Source organism: Bemisia tabaci, chromosome 4 (assembly GCF_918797505.1).
Source record: "Bemisia tabaci chromosome 4, PGI_BMITA_v3".
Taxonomy (NCBI): domain Eukaryota; kingdom Metazoa; phylum Arthropoda; class Insecta; order Hemiptera; family Aleyrodidae; genus Bemisia; species Bemisia tabaci.
The window spans coordinates 24,751,892-24,771,700 of NC_092796.1; the positions used below are offsets into that span (position 1 = coordinate 24,751,892).

At 38.1% G+C, this 19,809-nt stretch overlaps 1 protein-coding gene across 1 annotated transcript in view; it reads right to left on the reverse strand.

Moving 5' to 3' along the window:
* Positions 1-980: 980 nt before the first annotated feature.
* The window catches only part of LOC109039066 (uncharacterized), a 38,008-nt gene continuing 19,179 nt past the window's right edge, over positions 981-19,809 (reverse strand). The window contains exons 2-3 of the mRNA XM_019054396.2: positions 16,989-17,182; positions 981-5,894 (exon numbers count right to left, since the gene is read on the reverse strand). Of these exons, the coding sequence (XP_018909941.2) occupies positions 5,754-5,894; positions 16,989-17,182 (335 nt within the window). The 3' untranslated portion in view covers positions 981-5,753. The remainder of the gene's footprint in view (positions 5,895-16,988; positions 17,183-19,809) is intronic.

Consider the following 19,809-nt stretch of genomic DNA (forward strand, 5'->3'; position numbering starts at 1 on the left):
TGTAACCGTCAGTCGTTATTTGTGCGTTATACGGTTAAATAGAGATTCGCGTGCCTGGGTGTGATCGGCATTGACAAGATAAAATTGGGGATCGGGCTTAATAAGGTTGGCAATATTCCAAGTGCTTTCTCCGTGTCTGACATGTGTTTCATTATAATGACATTCGATGAGTGATCATGTAGCACGATAGTTGGATCACAAGGCTGTATCAGGATCAAGGCAAATCCTCGGCTCAAAATTTGAACTTACAAAAATCAAAAGTATCTCGTTAAAATTTTAAAAAGTATGGCCGTTTAGTGTTATCAAAACGAAGAAAGAACTTCAGAAAAATAAACAATAAATGAACTCGTTTTTTGCAAATATCCAAAACAGTTGATAAGTGGAAATTCAGAACTCGGTAAGTTCGTACCATCATGCGTTGCTAATATTGAACACGGCGTTTTTCGCGGTAAAATAATTTACATGTTTTCGCTCTAGGAGGTTTTTTTAAAAACATTTTTACTAAGTCTATAGTCTAGTGTCTCATTTTCACCACAAGAATTGCAATATTCAGGCCACTCAATTACTTTTAAATACGAAAATTTGTTTTACAATCTCAACAACACTTGATAGTGCTTTTCAGGTTTTAATTTTTCACTCTTCGAATAATTCGTCGCTTCTTTGGCATATACGCGTGTATCTGTTACCGCGTGAGCCCCAGGAAGCATGGATTTACATGAGAAACAGGGCTCACGGGAAATTGAGATCCTTACTCCCTTGTGTGTGTCAAACGAGTGATGAATTCTGGACATTGTTAACAACCAAAACATTATATGACCCTTTAAAAGTTCATTTTGGTTAATTTTCTTCGTCATCGAGGGATAATATCAAGGTATAGTAATAATTTCAATTCTTCTGGGTTCGATTTTTTTCCCTTTTCTTTTTTGCAGGAAAATTCTACAAGGTAGTAAGACGTGGATTAAAAATATCAAGTATCCAAGTAAGTTAAACAGTAAGCATACTTTATTATTATCATTCATATTTATACACAGATATTTACAATTTTACGAATGCTAGGAAATAAATTAGATAAATAAATTATTCAATTCGCAAAAGGTTCAAACTTTCAATGCAAACAATTCAAGAATGCGATGTTTGAAAACTTAATCTAACTTAAAAAGACTGCGGAGGAATAAATTATTATCTTAATCTTAAACTAGAGGAAGTGCAGTAAATCTTCACAGAAGGTACCAATTCAAATCAAGCTACGATCTCTGAATGTGCAGAGTCATAGATTCGTTTGTGCTGAGCACTGAAGATTATACTACGACAAATTTGAGGTATAAATAATAGGATTTCTCAAGAGAAGTCGATTTCCTACTCGGAAATAGTATTAAAATCTATCGAGCAGATTAAGTACCAATTTTTGAATTTCAAATATCAAATATCAGAGATAGAGTGATGGCAAAAAATTGTTGGTGGTGTAAATCTGTAGGTGGGAAATTATTAAATACGCTAACAGTTTAAACAGATCATTGAAATTTCAATAAATAATGTTGGTATCCTTTCTCCACAATTGTTAAAAATCCCATTGTGGGGATTTCATGGGTTAAATTTAACTTCTACTTAAATAATACAAGCATTCATTGAAATAAATCAAAATAGTCAACTTTTTACAAGAATATCTTATGCAACATACACAAATTTCCTCTCAGCATAATTATTCTTTCTTGTTATAATGGCACGCCTGGTTTGTCAAGAATAAGACCGTACGGAGCTGTGGAAAAGGAGGAACGACCCCAGCGCCGAAAATTAGCTTGACGGTTTTTTTCGTGATCAGTTAGGTTTGTTTCGGTTCGGTTCGTGAAATATGAATAAGGTGGAGGTTAGATGGGTATTCTTCTTATTTACGCGTTAAATCATGTCCCAGGTTTGTGCAAAATTTAAAGTTTAAAGAAAAGATGGATGTGTAGAATGGGTCATTCAAATTCATCGTAAAACTTCTTTCCATTTTTGAATGCTACAAACTATGAAAAAAATGAAATTTGGCTCAAAAATCGCAGTTTCGTACTTTTAGAATTTTACTAAGGTTTCAGCAAAGCAGATCAGAGGCGTGAGTGATGATGTCATCATAATGTTATAGATGACGTCATCCACCATACTTTCAGAGGGCTCCTTTCGCGTGATCACTTGATGTAGAAAGTTGAAGCTACAATGATAGGTACTATTTTTTTTATCAATCTATTCTACCATCAAAAGATGATTCTGTCATGCGAGCAACTAATTCATTTATAGGTTCTGTAGGAAAAACGATGGCATCGTAGCACAATAAAACGACTGGTTTTGTAAAAAAAGGAAAAAGAAACAAAACTCCATGTCAAGAAATTAAGATTTATAAAAATCCGCTCCTATCCCCCTTCAAAATTATCCCGGAGTGGCAAATTGTTCACTACTGGGTCAATCATGATTCATCGAATTTTTGATGTGTTAGGATTCACACTCGTCTCATCTTCTTGGGCTCAAACGAATTCTTTTAACAAAAACCCACTTCGCCGTTCTCGTGATATAAAATTGCGCGAAAATCATAGACACGGATGCCGTAAATGGGAACTAGGTTAAAATAACCACAAGGAATGCACCAGCACCGCACCTATTCATCTCTCTCTACGGGATTAACTGTTCCCCATGCTGCCTCCAATCTTCAGCGTTGGCAAGGAGCAACCCGGGCACCAAGTTGCCGCGAAAAATCAGTGAGTTTCTTTGGGAAGTATGTGGATAGGGACTTAACTCGGGGCGCTATCTGGCAGGTGGCTTTGGCACTACATCGGTCGATAATCGGCACGTGAAAAATCGAACTGCGTTTTGTAGGTGCTTCTCGCCATTTCCACGCTTTTCTCGGCAAGTTTCACAGCTGTCACTCCGGATTATCGATTTTTCTGCATTGCGCATTGGTGCCTGGTTTATTGGAAACTATTGTGTTTTTGCTAGCAATTAGATAAGGACGCAGGAGGCGTTTTGAGAAACAGATATTAATCTTAAGTGGAAACTTACTCTTATTTTGAGGTCTGTGCTTTATGTGGCCGAAGCAATAGATTAAATAGGTTTTCCCTTAGGAATGAGTGTTTTTTACCAGGAGATGCTTTGAAATGTGTTGCAAGCTTTGAAAGTAAAGAATGTCATTGTGACAAATTATATACCTCTTGATATGAGAGGGCCTGATTTCACGCTCTAGGCTGATTTCACTCCTCAAATACAAGTGACGATGCTGTTTTCTTCCCCCGTGTAATTTAAGAGTTTGCGAAGTCAAATTCTACCTGTTAGTACATAACAGCTCTTCCTTAAATTAATAATACGCGCCTATGTTCAGTCACGAGAGTCAATTTTTGAGAGGAATAATTAAAACCCGCATTATTAGATGGACTGATCACCAACACGGAACAGGTTTTCTCACTGCCCAAAGTCAGAACTTTCCACGACAGTAGGAGGAAAACCAATCCATAATAAACACGGATTAATATTGATCTTCCCAAGATAGTAATTTTAATTGCACAGAAATAAAAAAAAAAATAAACTTTGATTCATTGAAATTAATATTTTAAGAGTAAATACAATTTTCTAACGCGGATTTCCGGCAATGGATTTTAAGTAAAATACCTCATTATTTCCAAAGCCGGCTCTTTTTTCATTTTTATTAAGCCCCTACACTAGCCAAAGAGATTCTCTTACAACTTTCTCAAACAACTGCAATTTTTCATCCTCTGACCTGACACTCTTAAACAAGTGTACTTTCACTAAACCTCAGGTTATTCTCTTCTTTTACGGACCAGTCGAGTAAAAGAGCCATCGACCTAACATTTATGTCCTGAACGAGAGAGGCAACACTGGCGAGAGAGGTGTTACACCTTGTTAACTCCTGGCCACACAAATGATACCCGAACGGTGGTTATGAGATGATGGCCTGGGACATGATCTTGCGTTCACTGCCGCACATTAGCGTAAACTAAATGAGGCAAAATAAGGGCGAGGAGGTCACAAATAGTAGAGCGCGAGCATTGCAGAACGTCATAATTGTTAAAAAACTTCACTTGAAAAACTTCACTTGAGCTTATAGCTGTGTGAAATGGGCCAGCATTACTGCCCAAATTTGGGCATATGATAATTTCTCGGAGAAATTAGCTTTTCCCAGCATTTCAAATCATTAGGTAATAGGTGTCAATCGTAATTTCTCTGGGTGTAAGGGTCTTCAAAAAACCTATTCCCATAATTGGTACTTTAATTTGTGGACATTTGAATAATTAACCGTAAGTAGAACATAATATTATGTTGATGAACATTTTATATATTAAGAGAATTACAATTTCAGCAATTCTGACTCTCGAGGTTCTTTCCCGAAATGCGAGACTATGCAAGGATGCTGGGATCTGTTCTAGAAAAGCTGAGGAGAAATCGGTTATTAGCATTAACGGTTGCAATTTTAACTTAAGTGAAGATTAAGAGGACTAAAAAATAAATGAAAAAATTTAGCACGGTATAAAAATCTATGCGGATTCTGGATTCAATAAAACGCAATTTTTCATCAATTATGGCTATTCTCAACGCTCCGCTGAACAAACGTAAATGACATACAATCTCAAAAAAATTGGGTAAACAACTTAATAGGATTTGGCATTTTCACCAGGAAAATTGATTTACATCAAAGGTGATTTTTCATCACTTGGCAGAATCGAAGTCTAACTTATTCGTGAATTGAATGACAAAAGTTTGCTATTCATTACATGAACAAAAGAACTTTGCCTAGCTACTACAATTAACTTCTCTCCGCACCATATCTGGCCTTTTCAAAAGTTTTACTCGTAAGTTAGTTGTAAGTTTTAGTTGTATTTTCTATATGTCAATGTAACTTTATATACTTTTCCAACTGAATAACTTTTATCAGGACTATATTCTGGGAAAAGAAAATGACGAATAAAGCAACAGTCGTGCGTCCTAGTCTTGAAACAGAAGAAAACTTTGTACTTATTCAGAAATGATTTAAGTCTTACTGAAGGGAAATAGAGTAAAGGTAGGTGCAGCAAACCTAGGCCACACGATCAAACTAAAACTATCAAACCAGCGAGGTCTCTGCGCAGTAGATTTTCGCGTGCCAATCAGAGATCAGTGCGCTATCAAATTACAGCGGCCCCCAGTTAGTTGATGGCATAAAGTTCTCATGTTGGTTTTCATAGAATCAATCAGAACCCTGATCTCAATAGATTGATGGCTTAGCTTGATCGTGTGACTTAGGCTCAAGTCTGAACTTGCATGATAAAAAACGTATGCTCAGTCGCATCCCTGGTAAAAATTGGCAGTAGGATCTGTGTTCCAAAATACTATAGACACACAGCCGGCTGTAAGATTTCCAATAGCTTCTATAACCGGCTGTACAATGTTTTAAAGCCTTTTATAGCCGATGGCGTTAAAGCTACATCCATGCGATAAACTGTATTGTCCGGAGATAGGAACTATAGCCCGGCTGTATACTTTTTTATCGCTTCGTATGGCCCAGCTGTATGATTTTCTTCGCTTTCTACAGCCAGCTGTATGATTTTCTATCGCCTTCTATAGCCGGCTACAAAGATTGCTATTTGATATTTTGAAACTCAGCTGCTTTTGCCAATTATTACCGAGGATTAGGTGTTTTCAACTTGGTCAAATTTGTCGGCGGGGGTGAAAAGGACCAGATATGGCAACTCGGTTGACTTGATTGGGTAGGTTCGGTTGTGGTTGGATGTGGATCACGATTCGATTGGTGCGTATGCGCTGAATGCCGTCTTATGCGCGTAGGATGACTCTATACTCCTGTCCCAGCCCTGGCCCGAGCTGTCTCCGCCGGCTTCCTTCCAGCCACCTCCACCGCCTCCGCCGCCGCCACCACCCTGCTCAAACAAAAAAGAAGAGTATATCAGATGAAAATTAAAAAAGGCCATGCAAAAAGACCAAATTTTTCAGGTACAACCTGTGTGTATTTGTAAGTAACCGTCCACTAGAGTCCCTTTATACCCAGAGTTACGACAACTCACTTTTGATTGGGCTGAAAGTGGCCTGAAAAAAAATCCAATTCTGATTGGTTCTCGCTCATGGAGTCACAAACGAGTGCACAAAGATGGCGGTGACTCGAATGTGAACAAAAATAATGAAAATATTACCTAATTGTGGTTTATCAAGAGTAAATTGTTATTTCCATCGGTCCAGAATGAAAATAGATTAAGAAATTATTCACAAACCAATCTCATTTTCTTTTTAATTGATCAATTTGTTGATGTTGTTTTTGTATGACAGACATCGCAGGATTCCTGATCCTTATCCCTCAATATCGTTTGTTTGGGCGGTGCACTCGTTTGTGTCTCCATGGCCAGCCGAAGCCGGCTGCCACTCAACTGATAATCGAGTTGTCTTAACTCTGGGTATAAAGGGACTCTACCGTCCACGGGGACCGTACCTTAGTTCTCGAAAAGTCAAAAGTCGTCTCATCCCGCCTGAAGAAACGTAACTCTATAGGGTTTTCATTTGATGGGGAAATTAATTCAAATAATTCGATATTTCACAAGAGTGAACTTATACAGTTTTTCCTCAAAATTCTTCCAATTTTTGTTTGAGATCAGAAGAAAAATTAGGGAAATTTTCAGTTGAAAATGCTCAAGATTCTACTGAGAAAAATGCGATTTTCGGGGGTAAATTTGGCAACATTGAAATGGTGTTACGTTCTTTTCTGAAGGGAGCAACGGAGCAAATAGAGTAATGATGGTTGGTGAAATGGGTTGACCGCCTTGCGACTCGCAAATAAAATTTTTGACTTTGTCCTTTTGGTTGTATTGACTGTTTAACGCGTTAGTCGTCGACCACCAAGTTATTATTTTTTCATTTTTTTTTTAAACGGAAAAACAGTTCAATTGCTGAGATGTGCACGGTAATTGTATCATCGTCTATCAAATAAAGGGGTATTTAAATAATTCATCTGATTGTGTAACTTTGCGTGATAATTTTCTTTGCTGTTGTAATTATTTTCCACTTTATCTCATTAATGGGGATTATGTTCAGTTATGATCAGATTTCCAGTAGTTGATCCTCAGTCCTATGGCAAATTTTAAAACTTCATTCCTGAATTGAAATTTAACCCAAAAATAAATAATTTTTTCTTAAAATGTCCAGTGAATAAACTTATTTTGCATAGATATGTCCAAATAATGCATGCCTAGCCTGCTTTATGCTGACAGTAATTCAATTTTGATTATAGTTTTAAATAACTTGCATGGAAGTAATTTTTAAAATACATCATTTGATTTTAAATTTATATGTGTTGGTTTTGGCCATTTCTGTTTGTCATCACCGAATTTATGAAGAACTGTCAACCACACAAGATGAAATTTGTATGTATCTATGTTTGTAAATGTGTAAAAGGTGCATATACAAAGGAATTTTATCTTACTGTGTTCTTATAAGAGTTTTTTTTACGAATTTACACTAAAGTCAAATATGTAACGCGATCTCTATTTTTATGAAAGTATTAAAGTACATATTCATATAAATATTTTCCAGTGCGTAAAAACAGCTCCTATTAGGCTGTCATGACATGCTGATAGTGGCATGCCCAAAGCGTGCGCAAGAAAAATTCAGAACGTGACCATGAGTTGAAATGAATGAACAGAAAAGTAAGAAAAACAATACATTGGAATACCAGATATCGTGTGTAAAAATCGTCAAACAAATAAGTATGAGACTATTATGGCACTGAAAATTTAGTTCACCCCAGTATCCCTCTTGAAGCGGGAAACTTAAAAATATGCGCCAATCCTCGATTAGATTGTGAAGTCACGTGTGAATTTCAGACTTTTCCGCTGCGCGTGTCATGATTTCGTCACCTTCCGGTCAAAGTATTACAAGCGCCATGCGAAGTTTCAAAATTTTTGCCGCCATTTCATTTTTTCAGAGAAATTTTTGGTTGAATATGTTTGAAAATTTCACTGAATTTTATCGGCAGCACAATGAAAATTCAGTGAAATTTTCGGTCAGCTTCGTGGAGGAATTTCTCTGCAAAAAAATAAAATGGCGGCGGAAATTTTCGAACGTCGCATGGCGCTTTTGTACTTCGGTCGGAAGGTGACGACTTTTTGCGTCATGTTAAATGCGAAACAACTCTTATTTTCGCCCCAACAAAAGTTTAGAATGGACCTATTTGACAACGTTGCACTACAAGCTTGTTGAAGAGTGCCACTGATCGACCTATTTGAGATGAAAATGGTCGTGGTAATGTTGCCAAATTTACTGGGTAGTTGCGCTCTTTTCTGATGGACCTGAGGTGTTTGGCTGCGATGCTCTGTTCGACATCGGCGTCGATGGTCTGATCGGAGGAGCCCAAATTAAATCAAGGAGAACAATAGCGACGGAATCACAAATCAATAGCGACGCGCAGGGGGCTGGCTTCGCCAATGAGGGGGGCTGGGAACGAAACCGGTAGTGTCTCGGTGAATAGGTTTGCCTATTCAAATTTGCGGATCGCTTTTCGGCCGGTTCCCAGTCTCCATCTCTTTGCCAAGTTTCCAGATTTTCAACTGTAAGACAATTGAGGAGTTAGGTGCAAAACAGCCAGAGTATCAAAATCGCGGCTCCAAACCGAAAAAAAGTGAAGTTGATTTAACATTCTGTATGTAGGAAAAGTGCGCAAGACAAGAACTCACAAAATGTAATACTACCCGCTACTGCAGTTAGTTTTACATCTTGACGTTGCTAAAGTATCTAACTGCCGTATCAGTTCATTCAAGTTCTAGCACACTTTTTTACATTCAAGATGTTAGAGTCAACTTCACTTTTTGCGGTGCACAAATCGGCGATTGAATATTTCATGAATATTAATGCACCAGTTTGTTGTATTATCAGGTATAGCATTGGCTGAGGTCAAAAAAAGTCAAGGAGTATCCTCAAGTTTAAGTTGTCACGATGGAAATACAGAAATATATTGTTGGAAATAAGAAATAATAGAATTGGAAAAGGTGTACTCGGGTCAATTTTGCATAGAGCGGCTGATTTGAGAGGTATGTTTTGTGTTTAAATGTTTAATACTTGCGCCGATTTCGCACAGAATTACTGTGTAGGATGCAAATAGGGGCTTCTAAAAGAAGAAAAGAAAGAATTGGATGAAAAAGTTGAAATTTTTTTTAAAAAAAAATGTTTAGAAAAAAGTTGAAAATGTGCCCACGCATTGATAACAGTGCGTATAATCAGAAAAGTTGCTCTCCACAGAAACTCTGCTCGGGCTACGTTTTTGCACCTAACTCCTCGATTTTTGGCACAAGCGGAGAGAAAAAAACTTCGGTTATGAGAACCGAGTACCTATGTAGTTCAGTGTGCGATTTTGAACCCCTTGTCGAGCGAGCTCGTCGCCTTGGTTGAAAAATCTGAACTTCAATTCGTTGGAGCGAAGGTCTAGTTCAATAAATTGAAGTTTCAGTTCGTCGAAGTGGGAACTTCGTTCACTGAATCAAGAAACTTTAGACAATATGGAACGTGCTCCATGTGGACCAAAGTTTTTTAGATCCCAGCCTTCGGTTCACCGAACTAAAGTTCAGTCTTGTCGACTGAGGCGGTTGATTTGGTGACCGATATCCATAGAAAGTAAGAACTTTCGACTACAAATTACGCGCGGCACGTACAATTTTTAGGAAACTCCTTGGAAATACGTTATTTAATTGAGAACTGCAAATAAGAGGTATGAACTGAAATGGTGCTAGCAAAGTCAAAATACTCCAACAGCGTTATCTATAGGATTCATTATTATTGCTTTCTCTTGAGTAGAATTATTCGATATGTGCTTCAATTCAGAGGTAGAACGTTGAAAAAGACCATGATTTTGAAATATTTCTCTTTTTTACACTCGTTTAGTCGCTGAGGCAGATGTTTTCAATGTGGAAAAAAGGAGCACACTGGTAAAAAAAAAAACCTCTTGGTTCAAGAGTGCAGTTTCTTGTCGCCGGATTTAAGAGTCTGGACTCTTGTTTCAATGCAAAATCCGCTTGAAACAAGAGTTCAAGACTCTTAAATCCGGCGACAAGAAACTGCACTCTTAAGTCAATGCAATGCGGCATTGGTCCAAGAGGTTTTTTTTACCAGTGCATAAAAAACCTAGAGAAGAAGCATCTTTCCTAGATTGTATTTAAAATTTCTTCACATCTTAACTCTACCATTTTGAGGTTAATTTCAGAAAACAGCTCGATAATATATACATTTATATCGAAAGATTTGATTCAAAATTTCGAACACATCCACAATACCATTTTTGTTTTGTTAATGAAATTTTCCAATGGGCAAGTGACAGCCCTTCATTTTTGTTCCATTTTTCTCGCTTTAATCAGACGGATCACCAGGCAGGAGTAGTGATTTAGTGAATTAATGCAATAATGAATGCAGCCCAACGTCTGCATGGAAAGCGCCTTCACTTTTTCGATATGCAACACGGTCATCCATTGAGCACTAATAGTTGCATCAAGGCGTTTTTATCGATCCCGGCACATGGCCGCTTTTTATTTTCCTTTCATTGCTTACTTCAGAGTTTTCGCAACAAATATTAGCCTTTTGAAGGATTATGCATATGCATTCACACGTCCGTTTTTGTAACGTATTTTATGCGATGAAAACCTTACTAAGAAGTATTACATCTCTGCTCAATCATTTCTTCCGACATAGTTTTTTTTTCAGAAGAGAGGTAACTCAAAGAGCCTTTTCTGTTGCCGTTGATGGCAGATTTTTTGCTCCTCTCAAAGTAAATTCTTTCATTTTTAAAAGAGGCTTACATTTTCCACTCCTGTGTGATTAAATGCAATCAAAAGAAACAATTTTAACATTCAGATACAGAAAGTCGAGAATCGTTAGTTTTTAAAATCACACACAAACTTCGCGTCAAAGAATTAAATACAAGAAGTTTTTGATATTTTGAGGGAGATTTACGTTAGGCTAAAACATTAAATACGATTTTATTCTGTAACTAATTAACGTACCGAGGCCACATATCTCACTGTGAGTCTTTAAAACTTGTACGCAAGTTACCCAGTGACCGATTTGACTAAAGTCAATCGATTATTTTTCCAAAAAAATTATTTTCTTACTTATCTTTGAATTTTACGAATCACGTTAATCTCGGCTTACGGATGGCGAAACTAGAAAAACATGTCTATCGATAGTTTCGCTAGTTCTTAGTTCTTATATAAATAAAGATCAAACTTTTTTAGTTCTTAAAATTCTGATTGTTACTGATTTTTCTACAACTTCAGACAATTTATTTCTAAAACTGTGTGCAAAAATATTATAGTCAGATATCTTTTAAAATTTTAAGGTACATGTAAAAATCCGTCGCAATTGGAATTCGTGTTTCCTCAGTTTTACCGTGAATTTGCCCAAACTTTGCCTAGGATTTGTTCTGAGTGAAGAAAACGACACTTTTTAAGGTAACAATGAGGATCACTTAAGTCAGCCTTCTCTGCAAAGTCACATCGTGGCAACGACGAAGCGAGAAAACGCCTTAAGTCCTCGGGTATAACTGTGTCAGTGGGCCTAATTAGAATGAGAGACTTGCGTGTTATCGGCTCTCATTGTTGGACCGAAGATACATTATTTTGATTGATTCCCATCATCTCGCATGTAGTCATCGATTTAGGCCGTTCAACCTATGCGTCTCCTCCGATTGTTTTCGAACAACGGTACAGAGTTGTTAACCACACGTCGAGCCATTTGCATACCGTCAATTTGGTGGTGACTATATTTGCGTATGCCCTCGAGATGAGATGAACATACGACAAAAATAATTTTTTTGGAATTTGTGGTCCGCCGACGATTCTAACAGAGCTCACTGACGCGTTTTCTCACCTTTTGCATCTATACAATGGAGGTCTCACCTGCTCGTAAAAGTTAGTGTATGATACACAATGCACATAGACTGACATTGGGTCATAAGTGGAACTACTAACTTTCCAGGGAGGGAGGGGGGTATAAGGGCACCTTATCAAGGGGGGTCTAGGGACACAAGAAAACATCCGACTGATAGGGATTAATGGGACTCCCCTATAGCTCAAAGGGAAATTTGCAGGTCATGCCTAGCTTAAAAAAGGGGCGGAGGGTCCGGAGAGCCTTCCCCATAAAATTTTGCAACGTTGAGTCGTCTAAGGAGCAATTTGAGCTGGTCTCATAGAAAAATCGATCAAATAATAATATTCAAGGTGAAAGATATATCACACACTCTCACCTAGCAAATTCTCTCGCATTTCTTGGGAGGGACCACGTAGAGTCTTGAAGTGGGCGAGCCTCCCTCGCCTCCCCCCCCCCTATTTCTGCCCATGCACTAACGTTATTTGATATGACATAAGGCAAGCAGTCCCCTCAATTTAAACCAGGATGTTGAGCACTGCAATCTGATTCTATAATTTATTTCAAAAGGCCTGTTCTGTTGATGGGTCACTATTCTGTCCACGTTCAAAAAACTGTGAGGAGCAATTGTAATCTTGCCGATGATTCTTTGAGAGGCTGTTAATTACGCATCTTTTTTACTTGCTTGATAAAATTAATAACTCATCAAAAGAGTTGCTTCATATACGACAAATACGACTTATGGATGCAGTTCTTAGCATAGAGTAATGCCTAAAAAGGCACATGAATGATCTGGCTGGCGGACGAAGAAAATGAGGGGTATGGAAAAAGGGGGTGAGGAAACAGCGGAGTAAGGGGTGGAGGAATAAATGAGAGGAGGGATGATGGTGCTGAGGAAAAAGAAGGAGATATGTTTACTGGAGCAAGTCCACATTGGAGTGTTGCCAACTTGAGATGACCCGTAATGGTAGTGTCGGACGGTTTACGACGACGATAGAAAAATGCTCCTTGAACGATGCCTTCTATGTAGTCACAGTATAGACCTAGGAATCTAACCGAACGTATTCTTAAAGGCTTGGAGGTAAAGAACTCCCAAATTGAAACGATTTTCCTTTGCAGAGTTCAATTATTGAAGTAAGGATCCCAAGAAAAACTACATGAACATTTATCTCGCAAATGAGAAAATGTGGTTTTTGGTATTGATCCCTTCGTCCTAAAGTTTTTGCTTCTTTTTTCTCTTTAAATCAAAGTATCCAGACATAGAACTTTGATTAAGACAAAAATGAGCTAATTCAATTTCGATTTCTTTGTATTATTTTGTAAACAAAACGATTCAAAATTGGCAAAGCTATGGCGAATTGAAAACTGTGTATCGGATCTTTTCAAAATAAGTATTTGCCCTGGAATTTTCACAGAAATTTCCGTTTCATTCAACCAAGGAAGGCCAGAAATCACCTTTGCTTCCTTTTAGTAATACAGTGTGATTTTTAGTTCTGTTGCTAGGTCAAGTCCGGTTTGACGAGTGCTTCGTAGTATGAATTGCATTCCCGCCGGAAAAATAACAAAACTTTAAATTTTGACCAGAAATCACATTTTTGGCTTCTTCGACCATCTTGTATTGCTCATTTAGAGTATTTTCGTGCAGACCTGCTCCAATAATGTACGCTGCAAACCATATGGCAAAAACTATGTTTCCCCCCTCCCCGATTGGGTCTCCCTTTACAGTGAGTTGGAATTTTTTAGCCAACGTGCGATAAAAATCAGCGTAAAGCTGAAAAACTCAATACAGAGGGAAAAAGCTCATACGAGCACAATTTTCCCTCAAAGAGATACGCTGTTTGGTGCAACGCTAGTAACGACCATTCAGGAAGGCAACTGCAGACTTCCACTAGTGTTACCGTGTTACGAGTGTTGCACCAGACAGCATATCTCTTTGCGGGACAATTGTGCTCATATGAGCTTTTTCCCACTGTATTGAGATTTTCAGCTTTATGCTGCTTTTTAACGAACGTTGGATAAAAAATTCCAACTTACTGTCTTACGACCCATGCGTCTACCGCAATCAGTTTGTGTCTTTACTTGAAAAAAAAAAAAAACACATTGAATTTAGAGTCCAGACTCTTAAAAGCATTGACAAGAAAGAGGACTCTTGATTTAATCAGATTTAAGCTTAGTAATCAAAAGGAAATCCGCTCAAATTAAGAGGCTTGGTTCTTGATTTAAGCTTAAATCTGATTGAATCAAGAGTATGTTTTCTTGTCGATGTTTTTAAGAGAGTCTGGACTCTAGATCCAATGTGGTTTTTTTCCCAGTGTTCCTTTATATGATAAGGGCCCGTCGGAGAAATATGATGCTCCCTGCCCAAGTTGTCATCCTGGTGACGCGACGGCCGGTTGTTGGGCAGCGCTGCGGGGTCATTACACGTAATGCGTACGTCGTCTCCTCAAACACCAAATGCAGGGCACACAAAGAAATATCGGGCGCTAATTGTGCGCTGAATTGTTTTCATGGCTATCAGCCGCGATATTGTGCGCGACAAACAATGCAATTTCCGCGTTTTCCGCCACCGCCCCTGTCCGCCGCCCCGCCGGCCGCGACCGAGTGTGAGCATGGAAATCCAATTATTCAAAAGAATGAGGAAGAGATGAACTCGGAGAAGGTGCCGTAGAATCCTGGATTCCAAGAACGAGTAACGTAATGTAGACTTCAATCTAACATCATCCTCTGCCGGATACGCCACGGATCCATCAAATGTTGCTGATGATTTTTTTCCGATGGACTCGGTAACTGGGGGTATTTTGGCCCAAGAAAAACGGAATCATCGGCAAAAAATTGAGACTCAATTTTTTGGCTTAACTGGCGGCCATTTTAATAAATAAGGGTTTTCTGTTTAAAAAAATCTAACGTCAAATTCGTTTCTCTCACGCCAAAATACCCCCAGATACCGAGTTTCAGGCAAATCCATGTGAAAGTAGCCGAGGAGCCAATTTCCGGCCATTTTGAACTTTGACTGGCCGCCATTGTGAAACGGTTTAAGATGATGACTTCAGGTTTACGCGAAAAATGTTCTTTTTTAAATGCTCTTTCGAACGAGGTACCACGAAGGGGGTCTTCCCATTTGAAAAAAAGTCTTTATCTCCCTCCTCCCAAGGGGCCCCTCAAAAATTTTAGGGGGGTCCAAAAATAGCTCCCTGTGACTACCTCGATTAGGTTAAAAAGTTAAAGGAGGAGGGGACTTTCCGAACACTCTGTAGATGGTTGTAATATATTTCGCTTTCCAATGTTTTCCTCCCTTATTGGCTGAAGGAGTTGGAGGGTGAAAAATGTGCTGCAATTGTGGAAGATTACTCATCCTATCAACTGCCCCGGTACTTCCGGTCCACACAACCACAAAATACACGTAAAGGTGGGTCCACGGTACGGATTAGGGGCAATGACACCACTGGCATCTTGTCAAGCTGAGTTCGCAGTTAAAAATATTTGACACGCTGCTTAATCGATCGCTGATTAATGGATTGAACCAATCAGGATTTCTGGATGGGTCTAACTCAAAACCTAGTTCAACTTGCAGAATTTTATTGGATTCGAAGGTTGTGCATGTCAGTCAAACTTGCGGTGACCGCGTAGCGAACAAAATTCTGGTCCAATTTAACATTCAGTTATATTGTCGATTCCAAATTGACTGTGCCTGTGCCAACATGCTTTGAGAACATGCTGAATCGTGACATTAGTCAGCTAAATTCAGCTAGTTTTTAGGGTTGATCATGCAATCGGTGACATGCGAGTTTTGACACAAATCATCACAAAGCAACATTTTCGTATATCTATTCAGTGATATTTCAAGTCTTACCCTAAGATCCTGTATTATAATCAAGGGTAACATTCACCCATGTTTAATTCAATGGATATGAATATAAAACTTTTTTATGAGCTTGTGGGACTTTATTGTGAGCAGTACCTATAATATTACTGTGTATCCCGTAAAGCTATACTTCAAAAATTAGTTGCAGCTTTATCCTCATTCAAATAGGTTGCATAAAAATCCAGGGGTTTTCTTCGAGGAATAACAACTTGAATATTACAAATTTCAGTCATTCTATCAAATTTCCAGAACGGGTGAGCAGTTTAGTAGATGCAATTCGGTTATGTCTCCCAGTGCAATTTGACGTGCAGAGAAAATCTGTTTGTAGTTACCTTCGATTTGACTTACACACCCCATTGATTTACAACTTTAGGGGAACCATGAGAATGTACAATGACTATTCACACGTATGTGCAACTTATTTAACAAAGGTAATCAACATTGAGAACAGTGAATCCTCATAAGCGTTTTGGTTCCTGAATCAGGTCAGTCAGTAGGGCTCTCTTGCGTCCACCACATTTTATTTCTAAAAATCACATATTCAAATTAGAATGATTCAGTGCGTGTGTAAAACGAATATTCCGGTCATAATCGTACTTGGAAGATAAAAATAATAAAATTGAATTATGTCAAAATTCAAGTAAAAAGCTTCACTTTTCATTCGACTTGATATTAAAAGGTTCAAATAAACTTAATAAGAAAATTTGTGTATGTAAGAATTGGAATACATTTCAGATTCTCTTGAAGAACAAACTACTTTTTAATGTTGATATTTTTGAAATCCATTATACACAATATATAGCCTTGTGTACTGAACAAAAAAAATCGATCAGTACCTCCCTCAATTTTCGCTAAAACGATTTATTTTTTTGTGCTCTTCTTTTTCTTCATTATATACTACATTTGGGGAGCATTGAAATAAAGTATGACGGCAAAAAAAGTTAAAATACATAATAAATCCACCTGAAAATTTTCTGAAGTTATATTAATTTATTGGCAAAGTACAATCAGCTTGTGAGAACTCATTGTCCTCACATGTGCGTTTTATTTAATTCGAAAACATGCACGAAGGATGTATTTTTCTGTATTATTTTTTAAAAGAAAAATTATTGTTGATCGCATGTTTTCGTAGGTTTTGTTCAAATTTTGGCCGGGTATGTTCACAGCAACAGGTTTCAATCAGCCCAGAAAAACCCTCATACACTGGAATGAAATGTTAGAAGTGTGAGAAATGAAGTTGAAAAAAGTAAGATCTTACCTTTAGCTTCTTGAGCAGCAGGATTTTGGAAATGGTAAGCGATACGGCTGACAGGATGAGTGCTTTAACTGCTTTGAGTCCGATCAGGCCCATCATGAGGGGTCCCATCATGGCCATCTTCATACACATCATCATGCCCATCATCATCATCATTTTCTTCATCCCTTTCATTTTACCACCTTTCTTCCCTCGTCCTGGAAAATAAAATACCATGGAGTTTAGTCATCGACACCCAGGCAAGACTAATTAGATTGAGGTCAGTGTTGTATTCCAGACGTCGAGAGCGACATGTATACATCGAGGATGGTTGGCATGCACCTCCGATATAAAATCATCCGGCATATTTTGGCAATGATTCTTGAGTGTGACCTACAGAATTCACGCCCTCTCGAATTTAGTAAGAAAAAGTGCGAGTGACTACATTTTGTAAATAAGATTTGCTGTTAGCAACATAATGTTTGTACGGGCGCCTGCCGAAAGAGTAGAATCTACATGCGGTGAGCAATTTATGAAGACGTGCATTCCCTGCGCGACAGCCTATCAAAAGCATAGAGTCTATTGCACCTATTTTGTGGTTGACACGATAATGCGTTGATTGCACCGTCTATCGGTGGTCAGTGGCAGCCAATCACGGGAAACTCAGCTGACTTGAAGTGGGCCATCATCGGCATGTTATACAAAGTGTCCTGCGGTTAAATGACCGGAGTGTAGATACAGTGGCAATTTTGCAAGCTGGTAACACTGTTTTCCCTCCATTTAAATCCATTAGAAATATCTATTTTAGATGAGGCAAACCTACTCATCAAGAATCGATTGTTTTACATACATTTAAATTTAGGAAAAACAGGGTTGCTAACTTGAAAGAATCATCCCTGGTGCAGGACCGTGTTTTATGAACCAAAAGAAGATTTTTTAAAAGTTTTTCTCCCAAAAATAATCTCAGTCAGTGCGCTATGCCTCCTGAATTTTTAAAAAAAATCAAACCATACTGACAAATCCTTTGAGGTTAGAAATTAGCTCAAATCATCGCTCCTCTGATGTGAGGGCGTATCCCAATTTTCATGTGAGCCCTGTTTTACATATAAATTCATGCTATCTAAGGCTCACGTGTAAATCGAGATACGTCCTTACGTCAGAGGAGCGACGAAAAGTACAATGGGAAAAGATGCTAAGTATCGTAAATCTTGTAAAAAATCTAGCTTTCACTTTTGCTAAATTTTCAGAAAAAGTGATTTCTACGCCAGCAAAACAGAGCATATTTTGATCCCATGCCCGATAGAGTGAAGTTGGTTGCCGCCATAGTGTTGTTTCTGCAGACTCACTGGCTCGTGATTCAGGCACTCTACAAATCTCAGGCTTGTCACGTTTATTTAAAACAATATAACGTCTGTTGCATACGAATTTATTTTTTAAATTTAATAGATTTTTAACAAGTGACAACGTTACTCAAAATACCCACGCTCGATGGAGAAAAATAGAATTCATCCTTGCTGGTCATCAACAGCGTCGCAAGATTCCTCAGCGTTCTACAAGCCAGTCATATCTACACTGGGATTTTTTCTTTCATTTTTTACAGCACATCTGCGTGCTCTTTAGAAAAATCTAAGCAAAGTTAAGGCGCAAGGAGGCATTTGTGCGATAACTCCACAAAGAAGCCCTGGAGGCACAATGATTGATCGACATTTGAACTCATTAGTGGCATAATACATTGAGCATGTTTTATTTAACATTTTTGCACTTGTAACTTTACTGACAACCTGTATTAATGCAAAACTTGAACAACATTAACCAAAATCAGCCTATCCGCATTTAGGTTGCCTATTCTTCTCTCGTGTTATACTTTTTCAGAGGAAACTAAGAAAGAAATGCCTTGGGATTATTTGAGAATTTCTTCAATATAAAAAAATATGCTCATAAAAGTTCACGTCAGAACGTCAGAAAACATTAATATGTGAAATTAAAAATAACTTTAATAAGTTTTTGGATTATTAAAAGTGCTATTTTAATAATATATTTAGTTATTTTTATCCTTGTGTTAACAACTATAATGATTTTTAGAAAGAATAAAACTATTATAATTGAATGAAAAATAATATCACTAAGAAGGAGGGACATACATATGTTTTTCTTATTAGACGAGAAGTCTTATTGTTAAAACAAGTAAACAAGACAATGTTGGGGTGTAGTTAGGTTGATTTGAGTTAAATCTATCTAATTTTACTTAGAAAGGGTCACATCTACACGACAATTGAAAGCTCCCAAGTGGCTATGGATTTAAATGAGTCATGGGTGCATTTCGCAAATGCTCTATGTTATGACTAAAGGAGTGCTTTATTACCATGCCTTCCAATTTCGTACGCATCCCTATTTAACGTATGTAAGCAGTCGTTTACTATTGCACTTACGTCTTTTCATAAAATTCTAAATCTACGTTCAGCTGATATGCATAACACCATCAAATCATTCAAAAAAACTAATTTGAAATCGAATCAGCATCACAGCAGATAACGAGATTGGAAACGGTATGATGTTCACCTGGGATAACTAAGCGATGGGGGATGGGGGGGGGGGGCGGCATAAATCTCTCGGTGTAATATCCCCTCAAATTTAAGGTCTTATCCGAAGAAAGACGTAACCGCCAGAAGGATCCTATGGTACTTACGCCATTCTTAAGACTCCGAAATGAGGGTTGGTCAAAAAACGAGGAGCAGGCGCGCGGGTCCCGATGGAGAGCGCTGCGAATTCGCGATGCTCCATTATCGCGCTTCGCCATTCATCATTTTCACGGTGCAGCCAAAAACAATGCCCCCAGTGCCCCCCC